This window comes from Oncorhynchus kisutch, linkage group LG2 (assembly GCF_002021735.2).
Source record: "Oncorhynchus kisutch isolate 150728-3 linkage group LG2, Okis_V2, whole genome shotgun sequence".
Taxonomy (NCBI): domain Eukaryota; kingdom Metazoa; phylum Chordata; class Actinopteri; order Salmoniformes; family Salmonidae; genus Oncorhynchus; species Oncorhynchus kisutch.
Genome location: NC_034175.2, coordinates 10,208,918 through 10,224,468, shown reverse-complemented (window position 1 = coordinate 10,224,468; position 15,551 = coordinate 10,208,918). Strand labels below are relative to the sequence as shown.

The window sequence follows — 15,551 nt, the reverse complement described above, 5'->3', positions numbered from 1 at the left end:
ATTCTAGTCTGTTATTTCATGAAATTGGGAAGAACTCAATGGCATACTCCTTGTGTCCTCTCGCCTAACCTCATTGGGGACACTCTTTCGGGTGCCGTCTTTCGGATGGGACGTTAAAATGGGTGCTGACTCTCTGTGGTCACTAAAGATCCCATGGCACATATCGTACAAGTAGAGGTGTTAACCCCGGTGTCCTGGTTAAATTCCCAATCTGTCCCCAGTTTACAATTGGCTCATTCATCCCCCTCCTCTCCAACTATTCCCCAGGTCGTTGCTGTAAATGAGAATGTGTTCTCAGTCAATTTACCAGGTAAAATAATGGTAAAATAAAACACTCAAAACCCATTGGATGAGAAAGTCAGAGGTCCCTCCCCTCTGATCTCCTCCAATGGGTTTTGAAAAGGAGGCTTATTTAATTGAAATCTTCCTTAAGTATTTTTCCTGTAGACTAGCTGATGATTAATGTTGATGACTACAAACAATTATAGGTTATGTATATTGGTGCTTTCAAGACAACTGGAACCCAGAAAAGAACGAGGTCAAATCATGATGTCAGTTATTTTCAGGTCGGAAAGTCTGAGCTCTAGAAAGACACCAGAGTTTCCGACTTGGAATTCCGAGTTGGATGAACGATCGAAAAGATTTTCCCCAGTCGGATTTCCGAGTTCCCAGTTGTTTTGAACGCGGAATTTAACACAAACATGACAACATGGTTCACTATCTGTATGGGGAATACAAAACTAGGCATCCATTCATGAGACAAATGACATTTTATTTTATTCAATAATCTTTTATTAAAAGGAAATATAATTGATACAAAATATATATCAAATAGTACATACAACATAAGACTACAAAAGTTCACAAAAAAGTATAGGGAATTTAAAATATATATACAAAAAATCTATAGCCTAAACAAGTCTATATGCAATCAAGGATGAGTAGTGGTTATATTATTAATGTGTGAAGGAGTGGAAGCAAGATAACACATTCCCTTTAGCTGGAACCTTTGTCTTCTGATAGCCACATAATAATATACAATAGATATGGATGAAGATCAAGGACAGGGTCAGATTAAAGACAATAAAACAATAATGCATGGAGGGATTCAAATACTTATCAAATTATTGTGAGTATGTATGGATGGATACATGGTTTTTATTAATACAGTGTACAAGACTTATTCCCAACAGGCCTTTTGGGAAAATGCTTTCAAGAAAAATGTGTACTGTCAAACACAGTTCATGGATTACCGGTAAGAATCATGACAATTGAAATACTGAACAAAACCCACACATTTGTCAAAAAAGATCAACTCAACTAGGTACATGCTTTGGATTGGATTTCGTCTCTGATTTTTCTACTGGTGTTTTCATATTGTATCATCAGTTATGTTAGGTATACATACTACTATATTTGGTTTAAAGATAATTGCGTAACAGAAATATAAACTCCAAAAAAAGACATTCGATCTCTGTACAAATTGTACAGTATCACTCAGTATTTGCACTGGGTTCATCTCTAAGTGGTAACTCCTCTAGTGTAGTGAGATGTCCAACTACAACAACTTACATAAGGTCAAGAGCCAGAAATAAGCCTGGCTACTTTGTCCACATATTTCACTGGAGATGAATGCGCACATGGAATGACTGTCACACATGTAAAGCATCTGTAGGTAGACAGACAAAAAGTAGGTTATCTGAAAACCATGATTTAGTTCACAAGGCACATTCTTCTAAAAACTGTAGTATAAAAAAACACATGCTCCACTAAGATTTACTGGAAATTAAGTTAATGACGAGAGTCAGCAAATTGAAAAATGCTTATGTAACTATAGATATACTGAAAAACACTAATGGAAAAGGAATGAAAAGTAGAGTAGCATACTGATTGTTTTGGTAGTGAGAACCTCCTGTCTACTGCATTTACTTTAACTACAGAACTGCTATGCTTGCTTCTCATTGTTTTATGATGGAATTGTCTACATATACATGACATTAACCATTTGAATACAAAAATAAAATAAAAACAGTTAACCACCACAGCTAGATATCGTTGAAGTTCTGATTGTTTGGTGAAACATTCACGATTTTCAGATTTTCAAGCGCTTAAACTCAGTGTAAAGACTAGTCCAGTGATAGAAAATAAAATAGTTTACATAAATATTGCCAGTGTATATTCTACACACTTTACATATCAATCTACCCTCAGAAAAGTACAGCTTTCATAAGTAAATAAACAATATGTCAACCGAAGTGACTGTTTTACAGCAGGGAAATGCAACTGTTGGTCTGAAGAGCTGCATGATTCTCTAACCTCATTCACCTTGATGTGTCCAGTGATCCAGTCAAGCTGACTGATGTACAGTAGCTACACCTGTTGGGTCGGTCACTGAAGGGAACTCTCTAGGACCTTGGTGGCCCACCTAGTCTCTTCCTTCCCGTCTCTGTGGTGTGAAGGAAAACTCCTGTCCTTTGGATTTTCTCAACTCTCTATTCTCCCTCAGGTACTTAATCGATCCACTAATATCACTGATTGTTCCGAGTGTACACATCTGGTATGGTATGACAGGTTAAATCAGTTGCTCATTTGAAAGGAAGAACAGAACAAAAACCAGCAGACACTCAGTCAAGCCCCTGAGGACCAGAGTCACCCATCTTTGTTGGTGTTAAGTATCATAGGAGCCTGCTGGTTGGGCTCAACAGCTGCATTCCTTGTCCTTTTTCTCCTCTGGTAACTGGCGAACCAGGTGAGGGACGGAGCCTTTCACACTGCCACTGTGGGAGTGGCTTAAAGCCAGGTGCTGTCCACTGGGCATCTGTCTCGTCTCTGATAGTTCACTCCGGGGAGTCATCCTACAAGACAAGTTTGTAAAAAACAACCTGTAAATAGTGGAGCGGACAAAACCTTTTGAAGTACGTATGTGTAGGTCAGAAAGTACTTGGGCAAAACGGTGAAAGTATCTGTCTTTACCTTCCCTCTGGGACTCTGTGGAAGCTCTCTGAGCGGCTGCTAACCTTGCTGGAGCTGCCCTTTTTACTACGTCTCTCTGCCCCCTCTCTCCCCCCAGACAGGGCCTGTCCACTGGGCTGCTTCTCCCTCTCCCTCAGCCTGGAGCCACGGGTGGAGCTGCCCCTCTCCAGCTGCTCCCTGGCGGAGGCCTCAGATGAGCCCCTGGCCTCTGAGAAAGAAGCCTGACCCCGGATGGCCTCATGGTTGCCCACTGCTGAGGTGCCGTGGTTGCCTGTGGCTGAGGCACCAGTGCTGGTGCCCATGGACTTGGAGATGACCTTGAGTTTGTGGGAGCCGGGGTTGTAGTGGTTCTTCTTGTGCTGGACACGGCTGTTGTGTTTGAGGAAGAACTCACAGGACTCCTGGAGAACTCTGCGGCTCTCACTAATGGGGCTGGATAGAGAAATAGAATTAGAACACAGTAGAATGATATCATCTGCAATCTGTAAATGTTGCATACTGTAAAACCCAAGTTGCTTCTCAAATGGTACCCTATTCCTTATATAATGTACTACTTTTGCCTTAGGGTGCCATTGAGAGACAGGCATTACTGAAGTGTCCTTACTCTTTCTTCCTGTTCCTGTTGAAGAAGAAGGCCCATTCTGAGCAGGTCTTCTTGCTGCTGACCCAGAACACAGCTGAGATCCCAACCACCAGGGTCATCAGGTATTTAATGAGGAATAGGGACAGGTCTGGACGACCAGACTCTGTAGTCTGAAACACAACATTACAGTGTTATAAACTGTATTATAAACCGGGTGGTTTGAGCCCTGAATGCTGATTGGCTGAAAGCTGTGGTACATCACGTGTATGACATAAAAATACTTTTTACTGTCCTAATTACGTTGGTAACCAGTTTATAATAGCAATAAGACACCTCGGGGGTTTGTGGTATATGGCCAAGCCATTAGCCGTGTAATAATAGACATATACAGTACCGGTCAAAGGTTTTAGAACACCTACATATTCAAGGGTTTGTCTTTATTTGGACTATTTCCTACATTGTAGAATAATAGTGAAGACATCAGAACTATGAAATAACATAATAATAATAATAATGCTTCTACACCTGCATTGCTTGCTGTTTGGGGTTTTAGGCTGGGTTTCTGTACAGCACTTTGAGATATCAGCTGATGTACGAAGGGCTATATAAATACATTTGATTTGAATCATGTAGTAACCCAAAAAAAAATCTAAATATATTTCATATTTGAGATTCTTCAAAATAGCCACCCTTTGCCTGGATGACAGCTTTGCACACTCTTGGCATTTTCTCAACCAGCTTCATGAGGTAGTTACCTGGAATGCATTTCAATTAACAGGTGTGCCTTGTTTAAAGTGAATTTGTGTAATGTCTTTCCTTCTTAATGTGTTTGAGCCAATCAGTTGTGTTGTGACAAGGTAGTGGTGGTATACAGAAGATAGCCCTATTATGGCAAGAACAGCTCAAATAAACAAAGAGAAACGACAGTCCATCATACATGCAGGTCAGTCAATACGGAAAATGTCAAGAATTTTAAAAGTTTGTATGTATGAGTATAAGTATGAGTCGCAAAAACCATCAAACACTATGACGAAACTGGCTCTCATGAGGACCGCCACAGGAATGGAAGACCCAGAGTTACCTCGACTGCAAAGGATACGTTCATTAGTTCCAGCCTCAGAAATTGCAGCCCAAATAAATGTTTCACAGAGTTCAAGTAACAGACATTTCAACATCAACTGTTCAGATGTGACCTGTGAATTAGGCCTTCATGGTCGAATTGCTGCAAATAAACCACTACTAAAGGACACCAAGAAACACAAGCAATGGACATTAGACCGGTGTAAATATGTCCTTTGGTCTGGAGTCCAAATTAGAGATTTTTAGTTCCAACTGCCGTGTCACAAAGACACGGTGTGGGTGAACGGATGATCTCCGCATGTGTATTTCCCACTGTAAAGCATGGAGGAGGAGGTGTTATGGTGTGGGGGTGCTTTGCTGGTGACACTGTCTTTGATTTATTTAGAATTCAAGGCACACTTAACCAGCATGGCTCCCACAGCATTCTGCAATTATACGCCATCCCATCTGGTTTTGGCTTAGTGGGACTATAATTTGTTTTTCAACAGGACAATGACCCAACACCTCCAGGCTGTGTAAGGGCTATTTTACCAAGAAGGAGAGTGATGGAGTGCTGCATCAGGTGACCTGGCCTCCACAATCTCCCGACCTCAACCAAATTGAGATGGTTTAGGATGAGTCGGACCACAGAGTTAAGGAAAAGCAGCTAACAAGTGCTCAGCATATGTGGGAACTCCTTCAAGACTGTTGGAAAAGCATTCCAGGTGAAGCTGGTTGAGAGAATGTACATTTGAGTAATTTAGCAGATGCTCTTATACAGAGAGATTCCTCTTAATTATTCCTCTTAAGATAGCTAGGTGGGACAACCACATATCACAGTAAGTACACCTTTTCTCAATAAAGTAGCTATCAGCAAAGCTAGAAAGAGGGTGGGGGGGGTCAAGTGCAATTTTGTTGTTTCAGGAATATTTTATTATTATAAAAAAGAAGAAGAGCTTGGACTGGGCTGAGCAGGAGCTGCCCTTCAATAGGGGTGGGATGGCCAAGAGACCAGAGGTGGCAGAACAGAGTGCTCGGGTTAGGGTGTAGGGCTTGAGCATAGGTAGGGAGAGGCAGTGCTCCGTAGGCAAGCACCATGGTCTTGTAATGAAAGCAAGCTTCGACTGGAAGCCAGTGGAGGGTGCTGAGGAGTGGGGTGACATGAGAGAACTTGGGAAAGTTGTAAAACTAGGTGGGCTGCAGCGTTCTGAATAAGTTGCAGGGGGTTGATGGCACAAATGGAAAACCCAGCCAACAGGGAGCTGCAGTAGTCCAGACGGGAGAGGACAAGTGCCTGGATTAGGACCTGCGCCGCTTCCTGTGTGAGATAGGGACATACTCTACCGATGTTGTAGAGTACCACACCCCCCCGTGCCTTATTGCTTAATGATACCATTTCCATTTAAACATCTGCCAAATATAATCATACATTTTACTGTGGCTGAAAGAAGGCATAAGAAGAGCAATGATTTTTAACATCTATTAATGTTAAGATTAATTTTGCAGCAGCATATATTCATAGAGATATCAAATTATTATGAAAATGTTCTAGTGCTGAGCGTGTGTTACCTTGTGTGAGCAGGGAATGCTGTACTCCTGGCAACGGTCATTGATCCAGGTGTTTTCCCAGGTGGAGCGCTGGCTCTGTTCATAGATATAACACCCCTGCAGAGTGACCAGGGGCACCAGGTACAGACCACTGAACACCCCAATACGGATCATAAACTTCTTCAGCTTCTCCTGGTTCCTCTCATCATGCTGGATCACCTGACGCACGTTGTTGAGCGACACGATCCCAGCCAGGAGCAGAGACAGCCCAACCACAACCCCGATACACAGTGGCGCCAGCACAAAGTACCGCAGCGCGTCCAGATCATAGAGCCCCACGAAGCACACCCCGCTGATGTTATCTCCCTCCACCTTGTTGAGAGCCAGTAGCATGACGGTTAGTGCTCCGGGGATCCCCCAGGCGACAGAGTGGAACCACACCGCCTTCTTCTCGATGGCCTCGCAGCTCCACTTGGGCCCGGCAGCCAGGAACCAGGTGATGGTGAGGATGACCCACCAGACGATGCCGGCCAGGGAGAAGAAGTAGAGTAGCATGAAGAGTAACGTACAGCCTTTACTCTGGGAGCCCAGCACTACTGTGTCCATGGCAGCCGGGTGCACCGCCTGGAATGAATTAATGAATAAATAGATTAACGGATGAATGACTACTTTTATGTCCCATAGAGAAGTTTGCTAGGAAAATAAGTATACCTGGCATACATATAAAACATCACAATATATAGCTACATGACTTCAGATATCATCTTAAGACATACATCACAAGGCATGGGCTGTATCCCGATGCCACCCTATTCCTTACATACAGTGCATTTGGAAAGTACTCATACCCCTTCACTTTTTCTACCTTTTGTTACGTTACAGCCTTATTCTAAAATGGACTAAATTTATTTTTTTACTCAATCTACACACAATACCCCATAATGACAAAGCGAAAAAAATGTTGACATTTTTGCACATTTATTAAAAATTAAAAACAGAAATACGTTATTTACATAAGTATTCAGACCCTTTGCTTTGAGACTTTCGAAATTGAGCTCATGTGCATCCTGTTTACATTGATCCTCCTTGGAATGTTTATACAACTTGATTGGAGTCAACCTGTGGTAAATTCAATTGATTGGACATAATTTGGAAAGGCATAGAACTGTCTGTATAAGGTCCCAGTTGACAGTGCATGTCAGAGCAAAAACCAAGCCATGAGGTCGAAGGAATTGTCCGTAGAGCTCCCGAGACAGGATTGTGTGGAGACACAGATCTGGGGAAGGGTACCAAAACATTTCTGCAGCATTGAAGTTCCCCAATAACACAGTGGCCTCCATCATTCTTAAATTGAAGAAGTTTGGAACCACCAAGACTCTTCCTTGGGCTGGCCACGGCCAAACTGAGCAATCGGGGTAGAAGGGCCTTGGTCAGAGAGTTGACCAAGAAACTGATGGTCACTCTGACAGAGCTCCAGCGTTCCTCTGTGGAGATGGGAGAACCTTCCAGAAGGACAACCATCTCTGCAGCACTCCACCAATCAGGCCTTTATGGTAGAGTGGCCAGACAGACGCCACTCCTCAGTAAAAGGCACATGACAGCCCGCTTGAAATTTGCCAGGAGGCACCTAAAGGACTCTCATACCATGACTAACAAGATTCTCTGGTCTGATGAAACCAAGATTGACCTCTTTGACCTGAATGCCAAGCGTCATATCTGGAGGAAACCTGGCACCATCCCTACGGTGAAGCATGGTGGTGGCAGGATCATTCTGAAGAGATGTTTTTCAGTGACAGGGAGACTAGTGAAAATCGAGGGAAAGATGAACAGAACAAAGTACAGAATGATCCTTGATGAAAACCTGCTCCAGAGCGCTCAAGACCTCAGACTGGGGCAAAGGTTCACCTTCCAACAGGACAATGACCCTAAGCACACAGCCAAGACAATGCAGGAGTGGCTTTGGGACAAGTCTCTGAATGTCCGTGAGTGGCCTAGCCAGAGTCCGGACTTGAACCCGGTCGAACATCTCTGGAGAGATCTGAAAATAGCAGTGCAACGACACACCTCATCCAACTTGACAGAGCTTGAGAGGATCTGCGGAGAACAATGGAAGAAACTCCACAAATACAGATGTGCCAAGCTGGTAGCGTCATACCCTAGAAGACTCGGGGCTGTAATCGCTCCCAAAGGTGCTTCAAAAAAGTACTGAGTAAAGGGTCTGAATACTTATGTAAATATGATATTTGTGATATTATTTTTAATACATTTGCCCCCCAAAAAAATGCAAAATTGTTTTTGCTTCGTCATTATGGGGTATTGTGTGTAGATTGATGAGGAAAAAATACATTTAAATAATTTTTGAATAAGACTAATGTAACGAAATGTAGAAAAAGTGGTCTGAATACTTTCCGAATGCACTGTTATACAATACTTTAGACCAGGGTCCATAGGGCTCTGGGGGCTGGTCTAAAGGAGTGCACAATACAGGGGATTGGTTGCCATTTCAGACACAGATATAAACAGACCTTGTTGCAGGATGCATTGTTTCCCAGCAGGAAGCCGATGAAGTAGATGAGCGACACGAAGCTGTAGCACACGGCGTAGAAGATGATTGGCCGTTCGGGGTAGCGGAAGCGTTTGACGTCGATGAGGAAGGTGAGAAAGGTGAAGAGTGTGGCGCAGAGGCAGACGATGGAGCACACCCCGATGAAGGTCTTGGCGAACTCGATTTCATGGGGCTTGAAGTACATGTTGGAGCAAGGGGGAGCGCAGTCCCCGGCACCCAGGAACATGGATCCCTGGCCGGGTCGGGTCTTCAGCTGAAGGGGGCACCAGAAGCCCATGTCCCTCTTGGCAGACAGAGAGGTCTTGGGTGTGGTCACTCTGGTTGGTGGCAGGACTGAGCCATCTGGAGAGTAGAGGCAATCTTCCAACCTAGAGGAGAAAAAGTAGGGTAAAGAGTCAAAACCATAACTAAATTAATACCATTTCAAAACTTAGTGCTGATAAATGTAATAACTGGTCAACCGCCTGTTAGCAAGCAGTTTATAAACGCTTACTATTTGGTCATTTGAAAAAAGTCAGGCATGTGCCTTTTCATCTATACAACTTGGCACAGTACAACACGCCTATGTATGTAACAGATGTTGTGGTTCAGTGAACCTCGCCCACGTTGATGAGTAACCTGGCCTCAGACCTGGAGAATTTAGTTCAACTCAGTCAGTCACATTTACCTGTCGCACTGCAGCTCAGGAGGCCAGGTGATGCCGAAGGTGCTGATGTCCTTCCTGCAGTCTGACCTCACTTTCTCACACAGGTCGCGACATGGCCGGATCACTTTGGTGTCCTCAGTGCATGCTGGGATGAAGGCCTGACACAGGAAGTGATGTACGTCCGGAGAGCAGCGCAGGTTGACCAGCGGCATGAAGGGCTTTGGAGACAGAGGGCGGGAAGGGGACAGGGGGAGTGAAAGAGAAAGAGAGAGAAAGGAAGAGAGAGAGAGAAAGAGGGAGAAAGGGAAAGAAAGGGAGAGAGAGAGCGAGAAAGAGAGAGAAAGAGGGAGAAAGAGAGAGAGAGAGAGCAAAAGATAGACATAGATCCATTCAGATTTTTATGGTTCAAGAAATACTAGGACTGCAAAATTCCAGTATCTTTCCCTCAATTCAAAGGTTTTCCAGAAGTCCTGGTTGTAGTTTCTGGATTTCTGTCCTAATTCCAGGAATCTTCCAAACAGGATTTTGGGAAAACCTGGGAAAGTTACCGGGATTTTGCTACCCTAGCAAATACTAGTACCATGTTCCTGTAGCTGTACCTGTAAGGGTGGAGCTGAACAACTGGTCAGGCATGTTTTTAATACAAACAACCAATATTAATTTCAACAAGATTCATCTAGACATCACAACAGTTTGTAATTAAAGTCAGTCAACGTGAGGTTAATACCGTCCCTCACGGCCACAATACAGCCCATGCAGTTCCCTTGCCATGGGCAGATCCAGAAATAGAATAGTTTTATTTTCCTGTACACGTGACTTGGTTGGAAAAGCTAAAAAGGCTACAGTACATAAGAGGCTGTAATGCACTGTATTATGGTGCCACACAAAGGATTCCTTTCACAGGCTGTCTCAGTTTCAACAGATTTGAGTAGAGGGGGGTGGGGGTGGGCATCAGGAAATGACTCTGGGACTATTTGGAAACCAGGAGTCAATAGGGATGTTGACTGGAATGGACAGAACTGTTGGGCTTCTGCTCAGTATCCATTCCATCACAGTAAAGCTGCTGCTCTGCTCTAACAACCGTTAAACAGTTCACAGTTATTTCTACCAAAGTATGAAAACATATCTTTCCAAAGCATGAATGGTTATTTTTGGCATTGTTGAGTCACGCTTAACAGAGTTTATCCAAATAAACAGATCTTGTCGAAGTAACGACCATATCCCAAAAGCTTAAGATACCATCTGAAATTACTGCAACAAATCATTCCCAAAACAATTATAACTGTATCCTTCAAAGGTTACAGACTGTATCATGTTGCCATCTTAATCTAAGGGCCACTTGGTTTGGATCAGATACGCCATGTTATCAAACAGTCCTGTTCAGTTTACAAATGCAGTTATGCAGAAAGAACTATGACTGCTGGAGGCAGTGAATCCAGCCGATGTTTACACTGTATAAGCAACATTTCCCCATCAGCACAGGACCAATCTAACAACCACACTATTCAACGTTCTCTCCCTGAAGGTTTCCCCAGCTCCAGGCTGGCTGCAGCCCAGATCTAGACGGGGGCTGGGGAACTGGCTCTCCGACTGTATGAGTCCTTGTTTCACTTCTTTAGAGGTTCCAAACTCCATCTCAAAGAGCTCTTTTTAGTCTACAATCTGCAGTTTCTTGTATTTTTCTGTTTAGAGTGTATTGGAATTGGGGACTCTGTATATCCTCATTCAAAAAGTTTGATCCCTCTACTGTGGATTTCCACACAAGGTCCCTTGACTATGGATAGCAATGACTCAATTAACCTTTTACTGCAGTGGGCTAAATCAGGGTCACACAGAGTGTTTCTTGGTAGTCATAAACAAATATACACCTCACACACATGGTTATGGGCTTTAGAAAAAGAAAACACCTGTACCATGTCAGAAATAGAGTTGAAATGTATTAAATACAAATATTGCATCCCAATATTACACTTTATATATTTCACAGAAGACTGAAAAATAACAAAATCGTTTGACATAGAAACACCGGATTTCTGTCAGTTTAAAAAATATATATATATATTAAATTATGAAAATACGAATAACATTTCACCCATGAGGCCACTAGACGGCGATTTGGTCATTTGACTGCAGGAAAGGGCTGGCTACGCAATATGGCATCCTAGCTTCAAAATGCATTAGTTGAGTTTGTAATGTATACTAAAAATATATACTAGTTTTTCACTCTATTTAGGTCTACTTCCTTACAGGTGCTGAAAGTGTTACCACTAAGCTGCCAAATACTAGAGGAATATTGGCACATTGACATCGTAACAGGAACAATGCCCCTAAAGGAAAGGGCTAGTCCTCAACCCGGAAAACCCTATAGAATAACACTGAACAGAAGAGCAACAGGAGAGTCAACTTCATAACAATACCTAGATCCCATTATGGCACACTTTCCAACAGACCATTTGGTCAGATTGTCGGTCAGCAGTAGGTACTGCATGCATCTATTACTATAGATACGGCTGGCCTTGCTTTCCACCTGGCTACCCCTACCCCTAGCTGTTGACTCTGCACCCCCCACAGCAACTTGCCCAAGCCTCCCCCATTTCTCCTTCACACAAATCCAGATAGCTGATGTTCTGAAATAGCTGCAAAATCTGAACCCCTACAAATCAGCTGGGCTAAACAATCTGGACCCTCTCTTTCTAAAATTATCCACCACAATGGTTGCCACCCCTATTACTAGCCTGTTCAACCTCTCGTATCGTCTGAGATCCTCAAAGATTGGAAAGCTGCCGCGGTCATCCCCCTCTTCAAAGGGGGAGACACTCTAGACCCAAACTGCTACAGACCTATATCTATCCTACCCTGCCTTTCTAAGGTCTTCAAAAGCCAAGTTAAACAGATCACCGACCATTTCCAATCCCACCGTACCTTCTCCGCTATGCAATCTGGTTTCAGAGCTGGTCATGGGTGCACCTCAGCCACGCTCAAGGTCCTAAACGATATCACAATCGACAAAAGACAATACTGTGCAGCAGTATTCATCGACCTGGCCAAGGCTTTCGACTCTGTCAATCACCGCATTTTCTTATCGGCAGACTCAGCAGCCTTGGTTTCTCAAATGACTGCCTCGCCTGGTTCACCAACTACTTCTCAGATAGAGTTCAGGGTGTCAAATTCGGAGGGCCTGTTGTCGGGACCTCTGGCAGTCTCTGTGGGGGTGCCACCGGGTTAAATTATTGGGCCGACTCTCTTCTCTGTATACATCAATGATGTCGCTCTTGCGGCTGGTGATTCTCTGATCCACCTCTACGCAGATGACGCCATTCTGTATACTTCTGGCCCTTCTTTGGACACTGTGTTAACTAACCTCCAGACGAGCTTCAATGCCATACAACTCTCCTTCCGTGGCCTCCAACTGCTCTTAAATGCAAGTAAAACTAAATGCATGTTCTTCAACCGATCGCTGCCCTCACCTGCCCGCCCGCCCAGCATCACTACTCTGGACGTTTCTGAAATCTAAGGGTTTTATCACAGTGAAAAACACTCACCTCCATCCTGCTGGCTGCTATGTCCTGGTCATAGTGCTCCATCATGTTGGGGAAGAAAGTCATGTTGTAGAGCATCCCCAGGCAGCGATGCACCTTGATGGGTTCACAGGTGAATAGACTGTGGGCGTGGCAGCTCCTCGCCCCTAGCAGTGCCAGGCACACCCAGACCAGCCTGGATATCATCACGGTGGCAGCCGGTTGCTAGGCTAAACTCTTTGTGTATAAACAGCCCAATTTGTTCAGTGGAGGGATAACTTTATGTTGGAGGCCGAATCACTCTTCATCTACATTCCTCTAGGCTTGCTGGGGTCCTATCCATGGAGACAAAAGGAGTAACGACAGGTAAAACATTCCCATCTGCCACCACGGCATCAGCACGGTGGCATGTTTGGAAATCCCAAGCTTTAAAAAAGAACAGAGTATAATTTATCTGGTGTGTTTGAAGGGCTATTATGGAGTTTGGGTCCAAAGCATTAAAGGTCCAATGCAGCATTTTTTTCTCAATTTCAAATCATTTCTGGTTACAATTAAGTACCTTAATGTGATTGTTTTCAATTAAAGTGGTCCCAAAAAAAATGAGTAGCTTCTTAGCAAAGATATTTGCTAGGACTGTCTGGGAGTGGTCTCATTCGGGAGAGGAAAACTGAAAACTAGCTGTTATTGGCAGAGAGGTTTTGAACTCTTTCTTATTGTTCTATTAACTAATTGATATCACCAGGCAGGCAAAAACACCATCCCAGAATAACAGGTTGAATTTTCAGGTGGTGTTTTCAAACAGCTCTTACATTAAAAGGGCATTATCATAATTTTCACAATTTCACAGTATTATTCCAATCTCATTGCGTGGAAATATGTATAAAACACAGGATATCATGTTTTTTCACTGCGGAGGCTATTTATAACACCTTACTGATAAACTTTACAAAGTAATTGTAAATAATAATTTGTCCTAGTTAAATAAAGGTTACACACAGATAATTCATATTGATCTGAGTGGATTATTGCTAGTGAGAAATACATCTGTCCAGTCTCTTCTGCAGTGGAGAATAGATTATGTGGTGGAATTGCACACTGAATTGCAGACTAATTCAATAACAGCATCAGCTTGTTGATACAGGCTTAAAGCTTTAAGTGTCTTGTGAAGTCTGGTATGTAACAATGTCTGATTGGAGCATGCCACGCCATCTAATCTCACACAGGTAATCATTCACAGAAAGCACCGTCTGGAATGCATGCAGTTTGCATTCAATAAGTGTATAATTTGCTGTACTGCAGAACATAAATCACTTATTTCACTTTTTAATCTGCTGCAATAGTCCTATGCACTTTTGTATGGTTGTTTTGTTTATGTTTACATGTTTGATTTGTGGAGAGAATTGCTTTAACAATAAACAAATCAATCAAAACTGATTTAATGATTATTATTATGATTTTACCAAACAATCTAATGTTTTGCTACTGTATCGATTGGCATATAGTGAACCACGTGACTGTTTCTATCATGTTCAGTAAATTTGGAATAGTTTAGCCAACAAAAAACATATTCGATTCCCAAATTAGGCTACTAACAAAAATAGCACTGAGAAAAGGCTATTGAATAGTAAAATGTTTTGACTTGGTTACAAATCACGTACACTCATTTTTCATTTTTAAAGTAAAAAACAACTACTTCAGAATAAACCCTATTATCAAAGGTTTAAGAAAATGACACTGCAGTTACATGGAATAGAATGGGAATATACAGTTCCTTCATGTTTTACCCAAATTGGCATTCGGAATCTCCATTTGTTCCCCGTGTCTGGCAGCCAACTTCGGGAAGTGCGACTAGTAAATATCCCTGTTTCAGTGCCTTGGAAAGGGCCTCGATAAGTTTCGAATGTAACATTTATTTAGACAAGGACAGAAAAGTCACAATTACACTCACCCTTTCGTTATTAGTTTATTCTAAATAAAGGTAATCGTTCCATTGCAATCCTTTCGGATTTTGCGACAATGTTTCCAGCGACTTTGAACTATTCTCCGCCTTCTTTTTTTCAGCTCCACATCCTGTCTGTCTCGGTGTTCGATACAACACCCATTACAGTAACAATCCTGGAAAATACTGGCCGTTGTTATATGCAGGTGCTATTATCAAGCGTAGACAGTGTAGCCACAAACATTATGTATTTTATAGTGGTACTATTCCAAGATGGATAGTCCTCGAGCTCAGATAATACATGCATCATAACACTGTATCAATTTTGTACAATTAAATTATGGTTTTTCTTAAATTATTATATTTTTCACTGTAAGGGGAGAATTCAAGTTGAACATTAAACATACAACATTCACATAAAAAGGCCGCAGATGAAATGACACAAGGAAATGCAGATCATGGTTGTATTATGTGACTGACTGGGTTCACCAGCAGATGGCAGGAATGGTTATACGAAGCATAGGCCTACAGTGTATCATATTGTAGCCAATTTTGGGGACAAAAATCGGAAACAAAAATCTAAATGTCATGCATAGGACTTAGCCATCATCTTCATCTTGATGTCTGGAAACATCTTGACACATACAGTTTGAGAAGTTGTGTTTAGGGGGTCACATGTCATCAACACAATAATAGCATACAATCTCGGCTGCATTTTA

The 15,551-nt window shown here is 42.6% G+C and overlaps 1 protein-coding gene across 4 annotated transcripts; it reads right to left on the bottom strand.

The window, feature by feature from the left end:
* Positions 1-1,557: 1,557 nt before the first annotated feature.
* LOC109907453 (frizzled-6-like) lies at positions 1,558-14,992 on the bottom strand. 4 transcript variants are annotated; one of them, XM_020505417.2, is made up of 8 exons: positions 14,842-14,992; positions 12,918-13,319; positions 9,397-9,593; positions 8,689-9,097; positions 6,185-6,787; positions 3,578-3,726; positions 2,974-3,405; positions 1,558-2,855 (listed from the first exon to the last, which is right to left on the bottom strand). In XM_020505417.2, the coding sequence occupies exons 2-8, from the start codon at positions 13,098-13,100 to the stop codon at positions 2,699-2,701; spliced, it is 2,130 nt and encodes a 709-aa protein (XP_020361006.1). In that variant the 5' UTR covers positions 13,101-13,319; positions 14,842-14,992; the 3' UTR covers positions 1,558-2,698. The 4 variants fall into 4 exon arrangements, with proteins under 4 accessions (XP_020361006.1, XP_020361013.1, XP_020361024.1 ...); XM_020505424.2 differs by having other exon boundaries at positions 12,918-13,228; XM_020505435.2 differs by lacking the exon at positions 14,842-14,992 and adding an exon at positions 14,678-14,815.
* Positions 14,993-15,551: the final 559 nt, after the last annotated feature.

Coding starts and splice junctions, on each gene's coding strand:
- LOC109907453 (XM_020505417.2), bottom strand. CDS start 13,100: ATGATATCCAGGCTGGTCTGGGTGTGCCTGGCACTGCTAGGGGCGAGG. Junction 3,727..6,184: donor GCATTCCCTGCTCACACAAG/GTAACACACGCT, acceptor GTTGTGTTTCAG/ACTACAGAGTCTGGTCGTCC. Junction 2,856..2,973: donor CACAGAGTCCCAGAGGGAAG/GTAAAGACAGAT, acceptor CTTGTCTTGTAG/GATGACTCCCCGGAGTGAAC.